Source organism: Metopolophium dirhodum, chromosome 3 (genome assembly GCF_019925205.1).
Source record: "Metopolophium dirhodum isolate CAU chromosome 3, ASM1992520v1, whole genome shotgun sequence".
Taxonomy (NCBI): Eukaryota; Metazoa; Arthropoda; class Insecta; order Hemiptera; family Aphididae; genus Metopolophium; species Metopolophium dirhodum.
Genome location: NC_083562.1, coordinates 37,151,011 through 37,176,339, shown reverse-complemented (window position 1 = coordinate 37,176,339; position 25,329 = coordinate 37,151,011). Strand labels below are relative to the sequence as shown.

Here is a 25,329-nt window from a genome sequence, read left to right as displayed (position 1 = left end):
AATATAATATGGCATACAAAACCTAAATTATATAATATTCTAATATTTTATAATTACCTACCGAAATGTATTATTCAGTGTTATATTATAATTTTATGATAACACTGCAATAAATAGAATAATTTAATTAAATTTTAAATAAAATATAGATAATAAAAACTGTACAACATAATATATTCATTAACAAAACGATATACAGAACGATTCACCAAGCATGCTCTCCCTTATTTTTTCTTTTAAAATGGAATTATTATAATTCTGATTTTTGGAATTTTTGAATATACTCGAAGATCAAATTTTCAAATTATTTAAGTATTTTTTTACTTCTTAAGGAGTTATGTGTGATACAAACTTCTGTTTATTAAATGAAAACCTTCCCACCTTTTTTTTTACTGTAAATTAAAATTGGGCAATTTTTGTGTACCAAATTCAAAATTCGATAATAGTCCTTAAAAATGGTTTTACAAAAATATAAAGTTGATGTAATATTGGGATAGTATTAATTATTATACTTGGACCATTTTGACAAATATTTATTGTTGATAGATTAATATTTATTGTTATAATTTAATATATATTAACATATACCAATTTATTGTTGGTGTGGTATTTTAATATGGCAATTAATTATAACATTAATTAAAATTTTTTTTTCATACGATTTATAAGATTTTAAATAACTGCATTATTAAAGAAAAGAAAGGGTGAATAGATACTGGTGAATCACTCTGTACATGACGATAAAATATAGTATGAGCATATAAATACATGTATGTTATATACATCTCATAGTAAACCCGGAAATTGGGTAAACTATGAAATGTTCAGAGAAATATTTCCAAACAAAAAATGAATCAAAAACTAAACATTTTCAAAACTTATGGGCCCAACTCCCAATTTATATCAAAAAGTTCAAAGTAAATGTTTTTATATTAAAACTTTGAGATTTGAATTTAGGGAAACAAAGTTTATAAATTGCATGCGTTGTTTTGAAATCTCCTACAGTCTTAATTCCATAACTTTTAATCTGCTTTGCGTTTGTATACATTTTAGGCTATCAATATATTAAAGTTATAGTCATTAATATTATACCTATATATGTTTAAAACATAAAGAAAAGTCTATAAATTAAAACACAACATGATAGATATAGTGTCTATATTAAGTCGATTAATACAATGTTTATTATGTGCAATTGCTATTTACGATTAGGTATTCGCATTCAACAGTGCCAATTCCACATTTCTGAATTATTCTGATATATTAAGTTAGGAAGTTGCTTCAAAACTATAGTAAAGAAGATTATGAGTAAAAAGTTAATAAGCACTGGCGTTTGGTATTAACCAACCTACCCCTCTTTCCATCATGGTGTAGTTTATGTCTACATATAGGTAGTGCTGAAGTTCTAAATGATTTTTTCGGATAACAACTTACAACAAGGTAGTTTTGACGTAAATTATTTTGTTTAAGTAAATTACGAGATTATAAGTATTGTCTTTTTCAATACAATTAAAATTCTTTAACAATTTTTGTGGCATTTAAACTGTAATTTTTATTTTCTAGTTTAGATGAGGTGTATTAATATTTCTAACACCTATAAAAACATAAAAAAAAAAATAATGAAAAATCATAACACCTGTTTTTAAACAGATATTGGCAATTTCTAGGCAAATTAAGATCTGTTTATTCTGTTCAGAATCGTTTTTAAAAAGCATTGATTAAAATGTAAAGACTTCTGTCCTAGCAGCTAATGGTCTACTCAAATTGTATACTATAGCATTGCCGCATTGGTTTGAGGCGTGCGTGATTGTTTACATATAAGGAATTATATGGGTATTATACCATTATCCCTATAAAGGATGTGCCAAGTTAGAGAAAATGTGAATACTAATTTATTTTTATAATATTATGTTATTACAGTACATACTTATTTATAATGTGGTATAAAGTATATAATACCATAATTTTATTGTCACTGAATATACCTACTTATTTTTGAGATTCCAACGCAGTTATTGTTTTAGGAACGCATTTTTTTTTATAATAGCAAAGAAGGTAACCTTGACCGAGTCTACATACCAACACTATATAGCCTCTACCTTTTTATACCTAACTAATATTTGGGCGTGCCATTGAATTTCAAATCTGAATTAGGCGTGGTAAATGGAAATAGATACAAATATTCATTATACAGACTAGTACATATTACTGAAAAAAATTACATTTTGTAGTTGAGTAGGTACATTATATTATAAGCAGTTTACTTGGGTTGAGTATAATATCTTAAAATTAAAATAATCAAAGCTACAAGTTTCAAACAAAAGGAATTTCATGTAGCAAATAATGAATACATTTTAATACTTAATAATATTAATACCTAGTTATTGTACCAATATCTATAAAAAAAAAAACTTAAATTAAAACTAGAACTAATTGTGAAGTTTGATAAATTATTTAATTGAAAATTCTTATTCAGTTATTACACTCGTATATCATAATTGCCAATTACCAAAAAATTGAAGAGTATATTAATAAAATCATAAATAAATAACATTTTGTATTGAACAGTATATTTTTTTTATCAAATGTTGAATATTAATAATTAATAGATATATATTAAATACATAAAGCTAACAAATGCCAATTGAGGTAAATTTGAAATGGTTTTAATAAATAAAAATGTTAGTCACGCTATTTCATCAATATAATATGTATTCAAAATAATTATTCTAAGACCAATACAACAAATTATTTTCAAAAAATCTAATTTAATTTACGTTGTAAAAATAATGATTATGATTATCGAAATATTTAGTCATAAATTATTTTAAACTAGAAACAGTGCAATATTATTAATTCATAAACAAAGTATAACCAACTAACTTTATTTTTAATTATATGTCACATATTATGTTTTATTGATATATCGTTATTCATTAACCCAGACAAATGTGCGTAGCCTACTGCTAAATTACTACCAAACCTACCTACCTAATGATTAAACGTTATGTTGTATTTTTTAAGTACCTAAGTACCAAAGATCCAAACATATGGTTATTTTATTATTACTGTAATAATTAATATTGAGTATAACTAGTAGAGATAAATTTAACATGTTCAATAAACCGAAAAGTGTATCATCAAAAATTATTACTGAATATTATATAGGTTATTACTTATTGATCATAATAATTGATTTTAGATTTTGAGCGGAGACACTATACTAAAGAAGAATCACGATTTTAGTTATTTTATTTTAATTCAAAAATATTATTCGTAGGGACTAGAAACTTATTACTTTTACGTATACATATCATTATACAATTTACAATTTCAAAATATTTATAGGTTGCTTTATAACTAAAATATAATAAAAAGCCTATGAGATGCCTTAGATCTTATCTTTACATTTTATAAAAGGTCAATTCACTCCAATTGTTAAACCAACGGAGCTAAACGCGATCTGCTGAACGTACAATTTGCTATGTTACGCACTTATAAGAAGGAAACAACAAATGTCCATGTAGCGTCCTCTTAACATAAGCTTTACTGAGAGTAACTAATTTGATTTACCGCACAAATAAAATTTTTATTGGCAGGTACACAGAAGTAACCAGTGTATACACAATACACATATTTTCTTGCAAATAGACTAAAGAATATTTTTAATATATATATAATTTATTTGTTATTTTAGTATTTTACCCTAAGTAGAGGAATGAAGATACTGCACATATCTACGGCATTTATATAAATATTTTACGATTATAGTTTGTAAATTTGTGATTAATATAATATTATGATATTATATATTATGTAGGTAGGTACTATAGGGACGCGACGGGAAAACAATGATCGAGAAAAATATTTGCAACGTAGGGTGTCAACTATTTCGTTAATTCAATTATTATAACATATCAAAGCTCAAAGTCGTTACACCGTACACCTATGACAGTATGACCTATATAACGCAATATCACTATATTATAATCATTGTTTGAAATAGAGCATTCAGTCTAAGTATCATATTATAGTTACCTACACGTATTATATTATTACTATTATTATTATTATTATTATTATTATTATTATTATAAATTGTACTCTGCAGTTATAACTCACGAGTCACGAACGTCGGAACGTTTACCCATATAATAAACTATAAGAGAGAAAAATCACAATAGCTGTATACCTGTATACACGCCTGGATTAGAGCCTAGAGGGAACAGGGGGGATCACACCCCTGGGGCTCACGGTAGTCGTATAAGCGGGCCCGTCAACCCAAAATTAAATCATTTGGTACTACCCTTTTTAATACGAAAATCATTAAAATGGTTGCAATGTTATTATTGTTATACAACTTATTTTAAATGCCTATTGGAACCTAAATAGAAATAATTTAATATCATAAGTACCAAATATGTACTTCTATAATATAATTTGATTGTCTCAATTGCAATTTGTTATAGATATAATGTTATATAAATTATAATTTATTTCACACATGCTTAGTGTATATTTTGTATAGTTACTTTAGGTGTAATTAGGTGTAGCCGGTGTAGGTATACCTACTATATATTTTTATAAAATTTTTCAATAAACAATTTCTATCTGATTTTGAGAATAACATTAAGTATATACCTAAGTTAGGTTATATAATTATTATACTAGTTATAGCCTATTGCCTATATATGAAGAGGTCAGTTTAAAGTAAATTTTACAATGTTCAAATCTTTAATAAAAAGTAATTACAAATTACAATACCAACATGACAGAAGCCAACATGACTAATTTTCATCGGTAGAGGCGTAAAGCCCTTTTATACTACCCTGCCAGAAATTCTGCGCACGCTTATGCCAGTAGTATCGGTCTATAAAGGACTTAATAAAGACTACTGTCTAAATTTCATGTCTATAATTATTATAGGTTAAACATTAATAAATTGTACCTACTATTAAAGCCTAAATGTAGGTTATCAAAAAAAAATTATCTCCATACAGTTTATAAGAGTGGGGTATTTCATAAGTATACTTGTGTAACTAACAATATTGTAAATAAGACAATTAATAATACGGATTTATATCTTTATTCTACAAAACGGTTATGATCGGTAGTACGTAATATAAAATAAAAACGCTTACCTTTGGTCGAGGTGGTGGCTCGAGGGACGTCCCGAGATACAAGAAATTCTAAAAGCTAAATTTGATCCATAATTTATCGCGTCAATAACGAGGAATTTTCTTAAAATATGCAGCTAATAAACCGCAACATTATGCTCGAAGTAAAAAAAAACCGTTAAGGGCCCAAAAAAAACTCGTAGTACCTAGGTACTATATATTCCTACTAGGTAATATATTTCATTGATACGTTGTAGATTATAGCACCGCACTTACTAATTAATGTACTAAACACATACTGAATCAATTATATTATGATATCTATCTATCTATAATGTATATTATAATGCAATAATAAAAAAAAAAAAATTTTAAATTAAAAAATTATTGAACCGGCATTTACCGGCACGGTTACCGCTCACCGATAGCTGGTAGCCTCCGCGCGGACCTCAATATACCTGGGTAAAGGTATGTTTTGTTTTCCCGTTGCGCGCGCGGGCGTTTGGACCTTAGATCGTATTTTTCATATTTTTCTATCTGTCCATAACTGTACAGTTATTTGTACATCAAACAACGGAACGGATGATGATCGATGATCAGTGGGACACACGCCGTCGGCAGTCAACACCGATGTCGTAATATACTCGTACAGCCCGCGGTATTAATAATTGTATGTATTATGCATAATATTATTAGCTACCATTATGACATTATCTATAGCGCATATTATTCATTATTGCAATGGTCGTTGGATTCCAGGGGCACAATAACAATATGTTAAATAATATTATATGCGTATTGTGTATAGTAAATTAATATTAGAACCGATATTGGCTATATTTAAATTACCAGTAGTGTTCAAAAGCACCGGGAAAAACGAAATTCTGTGGTTAAAAATGTTCAATTTTTGTAGTTAAGGGTTGAAAATTTAAAACAAAGTCCGAATTAAGTAGGCAGCTTGTTCTGTAACGAAAATCTAAAAAATATATAAAAACAGTTTTTTTTCATAGTTATTTGAAGTTCAAATTTGGTCGTAATTACAAATTATTACCGAGAAGAACAACTTTAGTTATTTTGTTTTAATTTAAAAATATTATTCGTGTGTACTTGAAACTTTTGGTTATAAGTGCTGTACTTATCTTATTATATCTTATACACACAATGACATTTTCAAACGCAATTTTTTCGATAAAAATGAATTTTACCTAGGTACTGTAGTAGGTACCTACTTAATACTGATGCCTAATAGTAAAATAAATAGATTTAAACATAATAATATCATAAAAAATATTTACTTGGTAATATTATAGGCTGACAGACCTATATGGTCTTTGTTCGAACTTCATATGTTGACAAAATTCGTCAAAATCATGAAAATGGACAAACTATATTTTAGTAAAAATGTAAGCTTAAAATTTTATAGTTAAGGTTTGACATTTTTATACAATGTTCCTCATATTTAAAAACTTCCAGGATCCAAGTGCAATAAATGCATAACTATAGATTTTTTGATTTTTCTTACATTTTATACATTTATTTAATTAAATTATTAGATTAAATATTTTATTAAGACATATGGAATATATACCTAGCTAGTATTAATGTATTTATGTATCATGATTTATGATTATACCATTGATTTTATAATAAACATAGGTATAAGCAATGGTTGAATGGTAGGTTATAAGAGTAACCTATATACGATACCTAACTAAAATAATGTTTAAATGCCAAGAGGTTTTTTAAAGTGTTGACAATTTATTTGACATTATAAATTTTATATCTATACACAAACTATTATTATTAAAATTATATTTTATTATATTTTATATTTATTATTGTCTATTTTTACTGGCTATAAAGAGGGTAGTAGCCAGTAGGTGCCTTTTGAGTTTTGAATAAGTACAATATAAAATATTATCGAGAATAGTGATACTTTTATAGTTTTATCATTGTCCAGTGATTATCTTCATATATTTAAGAATTGTATTATTTTAGTTTAGTGCATTGTCTTTTTTAAATTCATATAATTGTAATTATTCAATTTTAATATTTGATATTTCAATCACCTATAATAGGTACCTACATATTATGTTAGGTATATATGTTTAAGAAATTGAAAATCACAAATCCTAATAGTAAGATACAGTAAAAAATAAAATGTAATGACTAAAAAACCAGATGTTGAGTATAGATACCTACCTAAAATACTTATGTAATTATAATATTAATATAATCATTGATCGACAATGAAATCATCACCTTATATAGATTATAATTAACATAAAGTATAAACAATAAATCCATAACCATAAATATTATAAATTATAATTTTTATTATTTTTATTAGGTACTTACATAATATTGTTTTATAATTTAATTTAATTTTATTTCCAAATATGAGTTTGACACTAAATTTTAATGGCTAATTCTGTATTATAGTGTTAAATAAATAAATTGTTGTTTCTTTTGAAAGTTTCCAAAGTTTTTCATGCAATAAGTTAGGAAATTAAAACAAAATGTGAACATATTTTTTACTATATATATATTTTCACATAATGTTAGATAAAAATATACTTAAATCATTTGTTAGTTTTTCCTTTTACCTAAATATAAAGTTTATTCCATGTATTTTTTTTTTAGTTCAATTTTAAACCTGTCTAAAAATGTCTCATAAATAATACCTAGCTATAGTATATAAAAATAAAAACAAAATTTAGATACCAAATTCTGTGTTTACATTTTTTAAATATTACGCAATAGGTACATATTTAATTTTTTTGCTTCTTACTTCTAAGTATTACCATAAGTATTACTCAATGGTATTATACATAAATTGCTTGGTCATACGCACAAAGGAAATTAATAGAGGAGTAACTAAAATTATCCAACTAAAAAGTATTGTTCAAGCATTTAAATATTGAGCTTAAAATTAAAATACCTTAAACCTGTAAATCTAAATAGTCGTGGAATTTGTGTAGGATCCATGTGGATATGTGGTCTATATGAATCATTTTCTGTTATTCTTTTATCTAATATTAATAGACAATAGTTAAGGCAATGATATAATACCTCATACAATGAACACTGAAAAATATTTTTAATTGTAAGTATGCAGGAACGTAATGTTCATTTAATTTAACCATAGGTGTGTGCAGATTTATGTAGCAAATGTAGCAATTATTTTTTCAACCACCTATCCCTTTACACAGTTACCCCTCCTCAACAAAAAAGTTTATATACTTACTAAAATATTCATAAATAAAACATTTTCAAATTGAAAATTAAATTAATTCTAATGTGATGATACTTCCAAATTCCTGCAGTTTAGAAGCAGTTTTTAAGAAAGCCTTTTTTTGGCCCATATTTTAGCTAAGACAAAACACAAAAATTTCAGGTGTAGCTGTAACCCCTTACAAGCCACACCCGTTCACCCGCTTATGAATGTAACATACATATTCATATTTACTATAATATTACCAGTAATAAGTTATAACTTATAATGAATCTATGTGAACAATTAAATTATTATTATCAGCAGTAAGGAAAAAAAAACTACAGGGGCGTTCTTTTGCATCTGTAGACAGCATCTGCATCATGGCGTGTTCTGTAGTGTTTTATTATTATTTAAATGTAGATTCAGATAAATTAAACTATTTCTAAATGTTAATAAATAATAAACAATAAATATCGTATAACAAAAATTTTTAAAAATTAAGACAAAAAATTCTTCAAAATCTGTTGGCCCCAACTCAAATTGTAATTTTATAACCTATTTTTTAACTTATTTTCTTAATCTATTTTTAACTTAGGTATAAATTGTATGTTTATGAGACCTAAGATTAATATATATTAGTACAGTACCAACATTTTAATATTAATACACCCATTTCAGATTTGTGCATATTATAATATACTCATTACATTTCCATCAATTGCAAAATACCTAAATATTAGTTTTTTTATTTTATAATCATCATTCATCAGTTTTCTTATTTTTGATGTAGGCATTACTCACGTCTTTTTTTAGTAAAAAAGTTGTATCTAGGTACTAGATAAACAATTTATAATTTATAAACGATAACTAAATAAATAAAAAATATATATACTTTCAAACAAACTAATACATTTATTGTAAGAAAATTATTTATAAACTAATACAAACTACTTGATCTCATATTCAGTACCATTCATATAAAAGGACAAAACATTTTTGAATACTTCTGGATTGTAATCTTCTAGAACTGGTACACCTTCATAAAAACCACAGTTTTTATACACATTTAATAATGGCGTTTGCCAATAAATGTTTTTCATTCCGTTTTCTTCAGGACCGGCCAAACTATTCAATTGGAAAACAGAAAAATGGAACCATTGGGAATTTGTATGTACACATTGTAATGTAATAGGTTCTGGTAACTCTTTGACATTTTCACCATATTTAGATTTGGCATTGGCAACAGCAAAAGCATAACATTTCATCAATGATCTTCCCATTATTTGTGTTTCTAACACAGGGGTTTCGTATAAATTCTTAACTTCTGTCTCATTATAATGTATAAATGCTGTATGAACGTTGTTAAATTTACCTGAAATAGGTGAAATAAACTCATCTTTATGATAAATATTAATTTCATCTAATGATATCTTGTAATCCAATGGAGATAAGTCTGGCAGGTCTCCTTGAATGTCATCCATGATAGGAGCTAAAGAAGTGTCAGATAACAGCAATAAATCAGCTCTTAAATTAAGGCTTATATTTGCATTTCTTTGCAAAGGCACTTTAAAAAAAACATCTTTAGCAATTACTTTATTGGAACTCATATTTCCAACACTTGACTCACATAATTGCAACATCCTACTGACGATTAGATTATTACGTCTTTTGTCCGGGATACCATAATCCCTAGGGAATTTCCACGCAGGTCTTTTTGGATCTTTTCTAATGGGTAATTTCTCTTGGACTGCATCATATAGAATAGACGCAATGATGATTCGATGGATGTGTTCATCTTGATTAGGTAATCTATACGCTTCATAAAGTTCTTTATAGTACTTCGGTAAGCCAGGTTCTGGTTCAATCGCATTGGTAAAAACTTTAGCTTGTTCCAGCCCATGAACCAAAACGTTATGGTCACCATACACAAGACACGGGTCATCATTCCAAAGCGGATGTGTGTTGTTTAATTTAGGTTCCAATTTTATGGGTCCGACAATATTGTCAAATATCTCTCGGACATCTTGTTTTTGTGCTTCAAATAACGGTTCATGTAAAAACTGCTTGGCGTCTATAATAGGTATATTATGAGATGCAAGAACTTTTTCGGCATTTGTTTCAATTAGTGTCTTCTTGCGTTGAACACGCCATTGCCATTTTATAAGACGACCGATGTTTTGTTTGTACAGCACCTGAGTGATTTTCATCACGAAAGCGATACAAACTGTTAATACTTAATATTATTTTAGTTAATACTCTAAAGAATAATCAAGAAATAACTGACGTTTATTACAATTATATTGAAGAAAAAAATTAATATAAATCGGTACGGATTACGGAATTCAGTAAAAAATAAAAATTATAAACATAACCTTATCAGTTATCAATGATATACCACGACTTCGTTATCTTCCAATTTCGTACAATCATTAGAGGCGATAACACTGATAATCATGGAGTAAAAAGTATAAGTTAAAAATAAATAGACTAGAAACAGCATAGAACAATATTTATATAGTAGCTCCTATTCCTATATAGGCTTCTAATAGGTATAATATTGTTACAATGCCGGTTGAAAAATAAAAATACAGTCACAATTTTTTTTATAAGCATTTAATGTTCAAATTTTGACAAAATTACAAAAATGTGCAAATTTTTTTGAGTTAGAAAATCATAAAAATTTTTCTTTTTAAATTAAAAAATTGAACATTTAATGCAAGATTTCTCATAAGTTATAACCTTTGTCTACGTACATCAAAAAAAAAAAATGTATACTGGAGAGTCAAATTAAATTTTTATGAGCGTTTGAAGTTCAAATTATTACAACATTGTCACATTGGATATTCACTCGATTAGTCATGTAGGTAGAGATTTTCTTATTTTGTTGTGATTTAAAAACGAATAACTGTAGATAAGTACTTGACATTTATATCATAAAATGTTTATTTTATAAGTTCCTATACTTGATAACATTTTCAAAATATTTCAATATTTTGACTCGTTTTGAGTTGTTAACGGACATTATCAATTTTCAATTTTTTTAGTTTTTTTTCTATATTCGTTATTAAAATTTTATTTGTTGGGTTAACAAGCGTGAAAATGTAATACAAGGCTCCTGATATATTGTTACAATAACAGTTGAAAAATATTAAAAATACATAGACACACATTTTTTTTATAAGCATTTAAAGCTTACATTCTGAAAAAAATTTATAACATTTAAAATTTAAAAATGATTTTGTAGTTAAAAATTTATAAAATGTTCAACTTTTATAGCTAAGGTTTGAAAATTTAAAATATGGTTCCACGTAAATAGGTCGATAAACTACTTTATTCACAATAATATCATCAAATATAATTAGTAATATAATATACCTATAATAGGCGACTGGCCGTCTTTGCTCAGAATCATTTTTCGTTTACAATGACATTATATCATTGAATTTAAATTTAATACCGTCCATCCATTACAGTGTTCCACTTGTAACCTACTCTACAATAGAGCGACACCCATATACTTGCCCACCTTTTTTTAATAGTTGGTTTTTCTTATAATATAATAAAAATAAATGATTTTAAACCCCTCCCGAAATTTTTTTCCAGCTACGCCGTTACGGTTGAACTCAGTGATCTTTGAAGACGTTTTCTTTAATCTTTGAGAATTCTGAAAAATCTGAAGGTTTGAATTCTTCGTCAAGTCTACTTGAAATCGACTTTCTCACATTTTTGATATTATCCCCCAAAATCCAGAAAACGTCATATTAAAAAAGAGTATTTAAACATTTTTGTATTTCAATTTTTGGAGAAGCTAAAATCAAAAAATCAAAATTGTGGAAAAATCAATTTCAAGTAGACTTGACGACGAATTCAAACCTGTTTTCAGAATTCTCATCACTCCATTAGATCAATTGATATGTTTGGCAAAGAATCCGTCAAAAATTCTATGTCGCGCGTGTGTTAGACAAAAATAGAAAATCACGGTATGGAATCCCCTTAAGTAAGCTATTATATGGAATATGATCAGAATTTTTTGATTTGTCTAGGTGATTAAAGAAATTGCATAAATTAATGTATTTAGCTGCAAAGATAGAACACCTTGCAATGTCCTATATAATATTATAATTATTCATACATTCTATTATAAGTACTCCACAATTATTAATTATACGTTATCTTTATTTTTTTGTTATAGGTATTGTGTTATTATTAATTAATTAACAATTAAAATCAACGGTAGTAGGTAAGTAGGTATATTAACTAGTGTACTACTATTTTTGTACTGTATTACTAGTAGGTATCTGTAAACAAAGTACGTGATGTATAAAGTCATTGCATTATTTCAATGCAATAATTGTATTTAATTAATTATGATATTTCTATACGGCATGTAAAGTGTAGGTACAGACTATACACTTATGACTTATTACTTACATGTTTTTATATACAATGCAAAATACAAATGACGTCAATCATATTGTTATATTGCATAGGTAACTGCTGGGATTTGTAATAATACATGAATACTTTTGAACGTGTTTTCATAGTAAATTGACGACTAATCTGAAAATTATTTAAACAACGATTTTGGTATATTTTGAATATATCTTTTGTAGGTATTCAATAATTCTTTTCTGTAATAAATGTAAATTTTTAAATATTGACTATTTTATCATTTAAATTAAACCCTAAGGCCTAAAAGCTAAAATTCCAAGGTCGTTGAAGATCGTCTTGTGGTAATATGTAATTTTTTTTATTTATCATATTAAAAGAACATGATATATTTTTTAGAATACAATTGTAATAATTATGATTATCTATCTTTTATATTATGCCAAAGCTTGTGTTAGAGATACAGTAATTTAATCACAATAAAAAACAAATATTTACAAATAATGTAAAATTAACTAGAAACAATTTATTATTTTAAAGTTTATAAATGGTGATCCAATTCGGAAAACACAACGTCTGGTTTAAAAAAGACATTACAAATCAATAAATAAATAAATAAATAAAAAAATTAATATAAGTATTTATGTTGTTTTTATAGACATATTATTATGTTACTCAAATTACATTATTTTTAAATATGCTTGGTAAATGTTGTACCTAAATGGATCTAAAAACATTTTGACTTATGTTACTATTTGTGACTGAAATGTTTGAAATAATAATTTTTTTGTATATCGCCTGCTGAAAGAATGGTGACACAACTTAAAACTGCGTATTAAATATAAAAATAATAAACTGTAACAATATTATTTTTAATAAAATATGTTTAAAACTAATTATGCATTTATGTTAATTATTGTAAGATAAATAAACAGTAGGTATGAATACAAATAACATAATATATTATTTAAACAGTAATAACTATAGTCTATAATATTATCGATAATAATTATAAAAATGTGCTATTTTAATATAATTATTAAAACATAATAGTATACCTACTAGGTAACTTATTTGATGGCCTAATTAAGGGGCCAATTGAAACCAAACGCCTGGCTGTATAGGTATCACTCTTCGTAGTTATTTATTAATTTATTAGGTATAGTAGACACTAGGCAGTAACAGTAGTAATTATTATAATATATGAAAGTTTCAGTACACAACATAATATAATATATAAATATATAACTGATAAATAATTCATTTGGCCATTTGGGTTGTAGGATTAATATATTATTTTTGATCTAGAAATTTTCAATTTGTATTTTTACCACAGTTTTGAATGGTTATGATATTTATTATGTTTAAAACATAAACCACAGTACTTACCTAATATAATATATTATGAGGATGCTAAACCTACATTTGTTGTCCTTACTCTTTTTCTTACATGTACGACATAGCAAATTTGCATTCACTAATATTTCAATAGTGGGCTGTTATTTTTTATATTTGAGTGACCTATTATCAAATTTTTATGTAAAAATATTATCTGTGCTTAAGCGTCGACGATTTTTCAATATTTTAATTTTTAAGCAGGTATGAGAAATATTCCAAATTAAAAATGCTCATATCTCGCTTGAAAATGAATATATCGAACTGTATTACTGTAATATAAAAACTAACAGCATGCTATTAAAATTAGTGAACTAACAATATCGTACATTTGTAAGACGGAGACAACAAACGCACGAGTAGCGTCTTTTGAATAAAATTACGATTATCAAGCAGCTGTTGTTTACACAAATCTATACGAGGAAACAACAGAGATTCGACATATTAATATTATGATAATAAATATTAATAGATTATACCTATAACAGCTAGCTGGTGCTATTTATATAATTTTATATTATTCACAAAATCACAACCCTGGTGATAACGACTAACGAATAGGTACTCTACATAAACGTAGTTTGTGCCGTTTTGCTAAAAATACAATTGTACAAAGTCAATCAAGAATAGTGTCATAACTCAAAATATAAAAATTATTTTGAGTTGTAGGCTTGTGACATTGTTCATGCGCGAAAGTTATAAAAATGTCCAGCAAAAATAATCATAATATATTAAAGGTTTTTTGTCAGTTGTAGTTAAGTGATGAAGTTACAGAATTTTATTGCATAGAATAAAAAATAGAGCAGAGCAATTATTTATATTATAAATTATAAACAATCAAAATCGACAATTTTGAGTTGTGTCACTATTCTTTCAGTACCTAGTGCGATTAATAATACAAGTTCTATTCGCTCTTTTATTTTCAAAAAATTTCTCATTATTACTATTACTTTTTATAAAACTTTGAAAAATAAACATAAGAGTACTAAATATTTCACTGAAAATACACCCAAATCCATGTAGTTTGACTGGTTCGTCTTTATAAAGTACATTTATTAAAACTGATTTGAATTATTTTATTTTGATTCATTTGGGATGTTTTTATAATATTGTTACCTATATCCCCCACCACCATACATATAAACAACTATTATATAAATCGACTAATAAAGTGCAAAATATTATTGGTATGCAATGTGTGTTTAGGATCATATATTTTTAAGTTTAAATAATGTATATTATGTTAATGGACGTTACTTCCTAAATGATTTGTTATTTTATATATAAAAAAATATGTTCAATGTACAAGATATCAAGATTTTCGAGAATTATTTATCATCAAAATATGGATTTCACATTTTCATAGTTTGCCCCGTGTCTTGTTGTCATACGCAATGTACACTACACATTTGTTATATTAGTTACCTAATACGCATAAAAAACAAAATCATAATGCATAATAAGTATAACTGTATAAATAATATTAATTAAAATAAAACAATGGCGCTTCACAGATATAAAAATATAATATATTATATGTATATGTAAAATTACTTCTTCTAAAGAAAGTTGTCATCGACGTTCTTATGAATCAATAGCCAATAGGAATTGAAATGGTCAATTAACCAATGTTTTTCATTAGAGTTAAAAATACTTAAAATGCAATTGAAAATAGACAACTATTGCCTTCATACAAATATATTTTAGCTATAAGCCTATAAGAACTTAACAATAGAATTATACTTCGATTGATCATTCCATTAAAAATTATTTTTGTTTTATAATATACTGATAACTACAGGAGGTTAGGTGACCTAATCCAACTTAAATCTGGCGATCGTAGGCCAGACCTGCACGATAACGACGATAAAAATAATAATTATTACCTATTATTGTCGATGTCATAAAAATCGAATTAGTGGTAGACGGTAATTTATTGTTTATTTGTGTGTAAGGGGAAGTATAGGCCAATTTGTAAGCTCTCCCCCCGCACAAAAATCCCAAGTGCGCGCCAGGTACTATACAAATTATTGTTATTGTTCTGTAAACTTCATCGTTTAATAAGCAAACATTTTTTCATTAAGTCTATAATATATAATTTTAAGTTTTTTTTCATTTTCTTTACACAATTTTAATTATCAACGAGAATAATTTTACAATGACATAATACTCTGATGTAGTTTAGTCGTTTAAATAATAATTAATATTTCAATTTAAATAATATTTTAGTCATGATTGATACTATATTGTAATAATAATTAGTGTAATGTGGCCAAATTGTTATATACTTATACAGGTATAAAAAAAAAAAAAAATGTTGAACTTTAAAATAAAATATATTATTACGTCTAAATATTTCCCAATGGCTTTAAAAGTAGAAAAATTATAAATTACTTTTTTTAAAAAAAAGGTAACACTATTATTTGTGTAGAAAAACACTTACCTTGAATACCTATTACCTATATGATAGTCAATGAAAACTAGTAACATTGTATTATTGTGATGTATATAGATAATATTCATCTATAGTTCGTGTTTGGCTATTATTACGCATTAACGAGCATATATTATCTTTCCTGTACCTATATATACATTATAAATTATAATATTTATATTTATTATTTATATAATATTTCCCAACGTCTATACGTACCGATAATACAAATAATGCTAATGTACCTAATTTATATAAAATATATACATCCTAATGGCTAATGGTAACTAATATGTAATAAATATTATATATGTGCGACCCGCCGACCCCCAAATAGCTGTAGCCTTCGCGGTGAAGAAATAATATAACATCCCGCATTTGACAATAACATGAGTGTATAACTACGCGTGGTACTCGATGAAATGAATTAACTATAATAATTAATATTAGTACACACAATAATATAATATTGCGTATTCAAACACTCTTCGATGTATAATAATATAATAATATAGGTAACCACAGATATCATAATTTATAAATTAAAAAAGTTATTTTGTTATGCAAAGTGTGCGTGCAATCAGGGTATAAATCGGCGAACAGAAAATAAAATTAAATGTCAAGGGCCGGTTTTCGTCGACGTTTCGGATTTCACGATGTGTGTAATGTATACATTACCTAGCTACACGTATTGAAGTAAATATAACTATAAAACAGAGTCCACGCGTACTTAAGTATCTCAGCGGTACATATTAATATATTATAATAATATTAGGTATTATTGTTGTGATTTTATGACGTATCTGGTAGGTGCGTTATTAAAAAAAATAATGTGTTACACGTTATACCACCTCACCCCTGGACGACTGACCGTCTGACCCACTGCAGTTAATATTCCTCAAGGTCCGAGCTGTGACATCTGGTTGCGGCACAGCGTATTACGTGTATATACAACATGAGCAAGTGTATAAGCAACTATATAAAAAACAAGCCGATGCGACACTTAATGTCTATCATCGCCTATGAAGATCCCACCTTTCTTGTTATTGTTTTATTATTATTTGTATTTTCATATTATGTTGGCTACTACATAATATTATAGGTATTATTATTTATATCAAAAATATATCCACCTATTTTGTATTCAATAAGGGTACTACCCGGTGCCTGTTAATTATTTATAAATAAATATATATACACATATGTCTATTATTATATTATTGTAAACATAATAATATTGTATAACATATTATACCGATCTGATATAATACAAATTTTATGATAATGAAAATTCGTATAGATGGAAATTTAAACAATCACTGTATCACGATTTAATAAAAATTTCGAACTTTGTTCTTTCTGTATCATGTCGAATATGAAAACAAAGTTTCAAATGAAACGAGATTTGAACAAACGCCTTTTCAGATATTCTTTATTCTAGTCATAGATCATTCAAACTTTTGCTGGTCTCCTGAATAAATACTGTTTAATTGGGTAGATTGACAGTGATTTTTTAGTATAATTATATAATAATATTATATTAGGACCGTCAGAAAAACTGGTCTCGATGCACAAACCGGTTACAACGACATTGTGTGCGAGCCTATATTTTAAGTTTATTATATATTTTTTATCGTTTTTGTCATTGTCCTCTACCGCAAAATGTAGTTTTTCGATTGAAAAAAACCGACAAATATACCAACACATAGGTGGAAGGGGTGGTATGTCCCACTCGATCATCGTACGGACCATTGAAATGCGTGTGTATAAATACCGTCGGAATTTTGACAACGATACCAGTGATCCACGAGTTCTTCATCGATACACAAATTATTATTACTTCATTGAAACTCTTCGTGAAAACATATTCATCATCATGTACAAATTAATGGTAAGTTTCGTTATATTATAATATTACATTATTACATCGCAGTTCGTCCTTATGATGTGTCGTATATAAGTATAAATAGCTATTAGGTATACTATTTGTATATTAGTAGTAAAACGTAGTTTGAAAATTTTTCTGCCGTGTTGTTTTTATTGTCGTTTATGTAATTATGTTTATTATAATTTATAATCATACAAGAGTGAGTAAAGGTCCCCACACACTGGTGCGATGGTGGTGGCGGAAATGTCTATATTATCTTAGCTTTACCGCCGCGGTGAGCGGTGAAATGTGTCCTGCAGCAATTCGCCGCCACCGCTGCAGTGTGTGGGCACCTCAAAAGTTAAAAGTGATCGAGAGGTTGGCGATGATGTATATAAAAGTTATTTGACTATGATCAAGATAAAATGTATAAATATTATAATATTGTGTTGATCATGTTATATTTCCATCTAATTATTATTTCTGGTTAGAAGGAGTTCTCCGGAGATTTTTATTGCGCCATTTCATACGAAGTACGGCAATAACATCAATATTATTATTTATTTGTATTTGGAGAAATGTGTGATCTTGATCGATGTCCTTAAAATATTTTTTATAAATTTAAATTAGGTATGTTGTTTGTATTTGTGTTATTATTACATATAATATGTCGTATTAATTGGTCTGGACTCTAGTGAGCTGAAATATAAATAAATATAAACTATAGTAGACAAAGACTACCATACACAAATTAAATTATGTAGGTACCTTACCTGTAGACGGTAGTGTTAAAATGTTAAATAATAATAAGATAAAAATATATTAATAACATTTTTTTTGGATGAAGAATGTAATATTTTGAATATTGGATGGAATTTGAAAACGAACGAATTGGTGGGCACGTTGTTGTGATAATTTGGGGCAGTTAAAAATGTGATAGGGAATTGGGGAACGTCACAGACCGCGGGGTTGTTGTGTAGTGTGCTCATATGTTTTACAATATTATATATTATATTATAATTGTGTAGCAAATCAATTTTGATTATTATGTGTTATATAATATAGTTGTTGATTGTCGCTGCTATGGCTCTGATCGCTACCGCCACCGGTACATTCATCTACACATACCCTTCACATCACATCGCTACTTACCCGTCCGTCTACACTTACCCGGCGTACCACTACCCGTTGGCTTACTCATCAGCCTACCCATCAGCGTACACCCTTCTTCGCCGTTAAGTCCATCCACGTCGATATGAACTGCAAATATTGTGAACAACCCTTAACAAAACTTCGAAATCTACTCCTTGAAGATAATATACATTTCATATAACTATAAGTCCATAATGTTATTACGTATACAGTTTTTCTTCTTATATATTTATAGAATATCTCAGTTTTTTTTATAATATTATATATATTTATATGGGTACCTAAAATCGACACATATATTATATTATATTATATGCGGACATAATTCTGTTATTATTTATTGCACATTATATTATTATTTATATTTGAAAAAGAAAAACGCATTTGGTATTTAATTATTATTTTAATATTATCCATATATCCTATATATCCTGTATACATCATATAATATGTCTTGTAATTATTTCTTCTTGCTGCAAATATTATATATATACTAAATATACGTAACACGTACACTGAAGTATACAAATGATTTTTGTAGTGACTTAAACGATTTCAGTGATTTTACTACTTTTAAATCCACAACAGTTTATCGTTTGATACATCATCATGAAATTTAAAAATTAATTTTGTTCTATTAACAATGGCATAAATGTTTTTCATTTTTTTTTCAAACTAATTAGCTAATATAATATTCGGTTGAGTAAATTATAAAAGAATTTTTATTCTTTATATAATTATATCTGATAAAATCGAAGGTACCTATCTGAAATAAATATTTTGTCAAAAAGGGTGCTGCTGTTACACCAAGTAATTGGGTTGGGTGCCACTGGACTAGGTATGGCCCCCAAAGTTCAAAATGATCAATGGTAAGGCGTGTATTATAGCTGCCGTGTCAACGATGTTGTCATCTATTTTATTATAGGTACCTACTATAAGTACTATTGTCTTGAGGAAAACAATATAACACAGCGTAGATAAGTGCTTTAAAATTTTGTTTTGAATTGCCAAGCATAAATTAAAACATAACCATACGATGATTTAAAATTCAAATCTTCATAACATTTTATAAGAGAAAATGTTTTTTATACACGAGGAATATATTATAAAAAAAGCTTGTGTTTCATATTTTATGTGGTTATTAATAAAATGCTGACGCTGGGACTAGACTGTTTCAAGAATTGTATGGTGTTGTGACATTATAAAATATTAAATAAATTTTCCTACGTTCTATAAATTATACGGAAAAGACAATGGTTCATATTTAATTCTTAGTAATAAGAACAAGTCTACCAAAAAATTTACAAATTATTAATTACTCGTATATAAATATTTAGAGAATATACCTAGACTAAACAGTGCACTATTTATGAAATACGACTTTTGTGGTTTCTTATTAAACGAGTGATTCAAAAAGCATTCTCACCCCTATTTTTCCCTAAGTAATGAATTTATTCAATTTGGAATTTTCAAGTTAACTCACACAAGATTTTTTTTACTAAAGGGGTGTCCTGATTTCTGGAGATTACTGTTTTCAAATAAAAACCCTTTTTTACCGTAAATAATTTAGTGGATAATTTTTTTGAAAATGCTGAAGTAGGTACCTAGTTCAAAATTCGAATAAATAATTTTTTAGTTATTAAAATGTTTGTACGAAGGATTATAGTCCTTAAAAGTATATACATTATAATGTATACATAGTAACTATAATATAACATTATAGACTCCCATACACAACTAACATATAAATAACAGTAAACCATTAAAAATATTATAAATATTGAAAAAAATAATAACTACATTATTTAAAAAATTGAATCACAAAATACCTATTAAATTTTTTTATTTTGAAAGTAACGTATTGGGTTGACAATCATTTAGTGTTTATACTATTTTGTACTTGAAAGAGAGCTTAAAATGTGGCAAGAAACAACAACTTTCAATATCTCCTATAAATAATTATTATTTTAAGGCTTTCAAATTATTTTTAATTATTTGTTTCAGTATCTATACTGTATTAGAACTTTTAAGTATTTATCAAAACATTTTGAACTTTATTATAGATTCTGCGCATAGTGAATGAATGTATTGTATTTACAGTGTGTTTTTAAAAAAATATGCTCCGATTTTCGACATCAGAATCTTTTTTTGATAGAAAAGTGAATCTAGTTGTTGAATTCAAGAGATCAAAGTTGAAAATTCCCAGTAATTTTCAAAACAGTTGGGAAAACAAAAAAATAAATATTACGCAAACCAATTTTTCAAAAAATCGATTTTGTTGTTTTGCTGTAATTCAAAATTCAAAAAAAAAAAAAAGATACTTAAAACATCCACACCCAATATTTGTATTAGAATTTTCCATATTTATATGTTAACGTTTTGGAAATATCTTTAATTTTTTTGAGATATTTTTCGAATTTTGTACATTTTTTTAAAATTATTGTTAATAAAAACTATTTCACGTAGAAAAAAAGGTTGAAAATTTAATGCAAGATTCTTCATAAATCGTTTTGGTAGTAGTTAAAAAATATTAAAGATACATAGACATAGATATTTTTTATAATATGCATTTAAATTTCAAATATTGACAAAATTCATCAAAATTCTGATAATGTTCATGTTATTTTTGAGAGAAATTCAAATAAGTTTTTCTTTTTAATACATGTAATATGCTAGAATGACACAACGTCACCGCTCACTGCTTAGAATCATTTTTCGTATGCAATTATTTATCACTGAATTCAAATACAACACATCCATTACAATGACATTCTGGTCAACTACTGTACAGCAAAGCTGGTCCCCCTTTTTTATTTTACAAACCATACGTCATAATGTACGCACTATAATATACAATATTAATAGGCAAATTTCATAATCCTTTTCTAATTTTCATTTTCCACTGTTTTCTAATATTACCTTAACTATAATCATCACTATATCTTATGCCAAGATGAAAAAAGCATTGTGACCACTGACCAGTTCCCTAAAGATGGTGCAACACGGCGTATTGTATAGGCAATATAGGTACATTACTAGTCTTTACATTACTATCCACGAACAGAATAACAATCTATTACAACGTTCTTCATGTGTCATATGTGACACGTAATCAAGTACCTAGGTATGTTTTATTTCACTTCAGGAGAAAACGCAGTGGGAGGTTTTGGAAGTTCAACCTACCCCCACAAATATTGGGAAATTTTAAAAAATAAATTTTTCTTATGGCTATTTTAATCTTTTTTTGTTAAGAACCTGTTGTGAATATTATATATAATACTTTTTTAGTGTAATATCGAATTTCGTTGTAATTCCAAAACACAGAATGTGTTGGACGATGCTGCGATCGCGGGATCAGCTGTTTAAGGGTTTTTGTATGTGATATAGGGGACGGTCGTGATAACACACAAGGAGACTATTAGTCAGTTGTAGAATTATACCAGTGTTAGATCAACAATTTGTAGCTAGACTTATAATTTTTAACTACCAATTTTATAATAAATACATTAATTATTTTAGTATTCAATTGGTGCTTACGTTTTTTATTGTGTTGTATGAAAAATCCATAACAATTCAAACAATTCAAAAATAATATTTCAAAGCATCATAAAAAAATACATCAGAAATACCTACGCGATTTTAAAAGCAATTAATTACGTGTCGGTTCATGTTGAACGCCAATAATTGGCAATGGCCCTTTGGGCTTTATATGAAGCATGCAATAAATAAAAAAATAGGATATATCAATAGTGATAACGATTAGATAATATAATATTATTATGATAAAAGTGTTTTAACCTTAGGTTGTCGTAATAAATATAAAAATTATTGATATTGATGTCCTGAGTCCTGGTGATGGATTTGAATTGTTTAAGTACAACTTTAAAGTGTTCATACGTCCGTTTGCCTTATAATTCATTGGCGTGGACGTGCGGTTACCAGCTGTAATGTCAATATTGATAAATTGTCTATACTTTAATATACATATAATACTCAATAAATAATATATATACCTGTATATGGTGATAATATGATTATAAAAATATTTTTTCTTTGACTGTGCGTATAATAGTATTGGGTATAGAAATATCAGCTATAAATATAACGCGGTAGAAGAGTGTGTTTTACCTAATTTATTGTTTCTAACAAAAATATTGTATGGTTTCGTGTCGACAAGTCTTTCACTACTGTTCGTCTAAGTGCCAAGTTTTCACCTTTAAATCGTCTTTGTTTAAATTTAAAATGAATAATCATTTCAGTATGATTTCATGAACGTCATGATCCGTTCTTTCAAGGGAGCTGGAGCATATACCATGTCTTAAGAAGTATAATAGTATTAAGTAATTTCATTTGATATGTACATTTGGTATCAATGTGTGAGAAGTAGGTATATGAACATAAGTGTGTCGTGTGTGTATTCCGTTGCCTATCATCATAGGCGCAAATAGCGTTTGGGATTTGGGGGGGGCTTAGCCACTAAAGCCCCCCTATTTGCGCCTATGTCTATCATCTCTTTTCTCGATAACAAAATACCTATTCCCGGAGCTACGATAATGAAAAATTAAAATCAAAAACATTCTATCCATTTGTGTGCTCGTTCATCCTTACAATATTGTGTGAGGTAAAGGGTCTATGGCTATACTTTATATCTGAAATAGCGGGGTCCTTGTCTCAGAAAAGGTTAAGTGTGAAAACCCTTTTGCCTTAAACGGTCGCTCACCAGTCACCAGACGAGGTCCCGGTGACACGATTTGGGCGAGAAAGTGTCTGTGGACGATATAATAATGGCAGCGCTATCTATGGGAGTAGTTTTAAACTTTTCAATGCTTGTCGAAAAACTAATCACGTCCATTTCTTGACAGGCCCAACATACTATACAATTTTTGATTTTGATTGTTTTTGTCAAATTTTCTACTTCCGTGTACTCGCCGAGAAGATTCGATTTTGTCACTTAGATTTATAAGTTGGCGTTTATAAGATATTTAAATTTTTTTGAAAAATATGACCATTTTTGTCTTTTAAATAGTTACCTATATTTTTCATAACTGTAGCATACAAACTGAAATAATATTTAAATTTGTACGACGACCAAAAGCTGACGTCCAAACACAGATGAATACCTTTGTTCTTAGCTTAATATGAAGATAATAGGTGCTTAACCTATAGGTACTATATAGACATAGGCGCAATAATTACAAAATATTTTAACTTTGTGGAAACTATAATGGCATGTATTTTGTGATAACTGATAATTGATGAATAATTGTTGAGTATTTTTCCATATTTTTTTCAATAAGTATCAATAGTAGGTACTATCACCAATTTGAACAACTCATTTCCCACGGGTAACTTTGCAATCAATATATTGTTATTTCCCCCTCCATTAAAAAAACACGAGAACGACACGGTGAAGGTCTTACTAGCGACTGGCCATACCATATAATATTAATACTATAGTACTAAACGTCTACCTAAATACCATACAGCAGACTGAGAGCCACGACTTCCCCGGGTTTTTCTGAACAATAATATTATTCTATCAGATTCTGTCAATTTTATTATTCTGTTAATTTCAAAGTACCGCGACCGCCGCCCATCATCATCACGTCGTGACACTGTCTACAGCATAAAATAAATTGTACGTCTCTGCCGGCTAGAGTGACCAGTTTACGGATAAACGAGAAAGACTCATTGTGTGAAGCATAATTGTGAAAGCTGGTTAATACTTTACAATAGATGTTACTTATGAACTGTTGCA

The 25,329-nt window shown here is 27.4% G+C and overlaps 1 protein-coding gene and 1 long non-coding RNA gene across 2 annotated transcripts; one reads left to right on the top strand and one right to left on the bottom strand.

Annotated features, from left to right (window-relative positions):
• Positions 1-9,223: 9,223 nt before the first annotated feature.
• On the bottom strand, positions 9,224-10,703 carry LOC132940917 (large ribosomal subunit protein mL37). Its single transcript, XM_061008723.1, has one exon. The coding sequence runs from the start codon at positions 10,539-10,541 to the stop codon at positions 9,282-9,284; it is 1,260 nt and encodes a 419-aa protein (XP_060864706.1). The 5' UTR covers positions 10,542-10,703; the 3' UTR covers positions 9,224-9,281.
• Positions 10,704-18,214: 7,511 nt separating this feature from the next.
• LOC132941018 (uncharacterized) lies at positions 18,215-19,950 on the top strand. The gene is made up of 2 exons (XR_009664119.1): positions 18,215-18,443; positions 19,485-19,950. It is a non-coding gene; the product is annotated as an uncharacterized LOC132941018 (long non-coding RNA).
• Positions 19,951-25,329: the final 5,379 nt, after the last annotated feature.

Excerpts from the sequence above, each read along its gene's own strand:
- LOC132940917 (XM_061008723.1), bottom strand. The coding sequence starts at position 10,541 with ATGAAAATCACTCAGGTGCTGTACAAACAAAACATCGGTCGTCTTATA.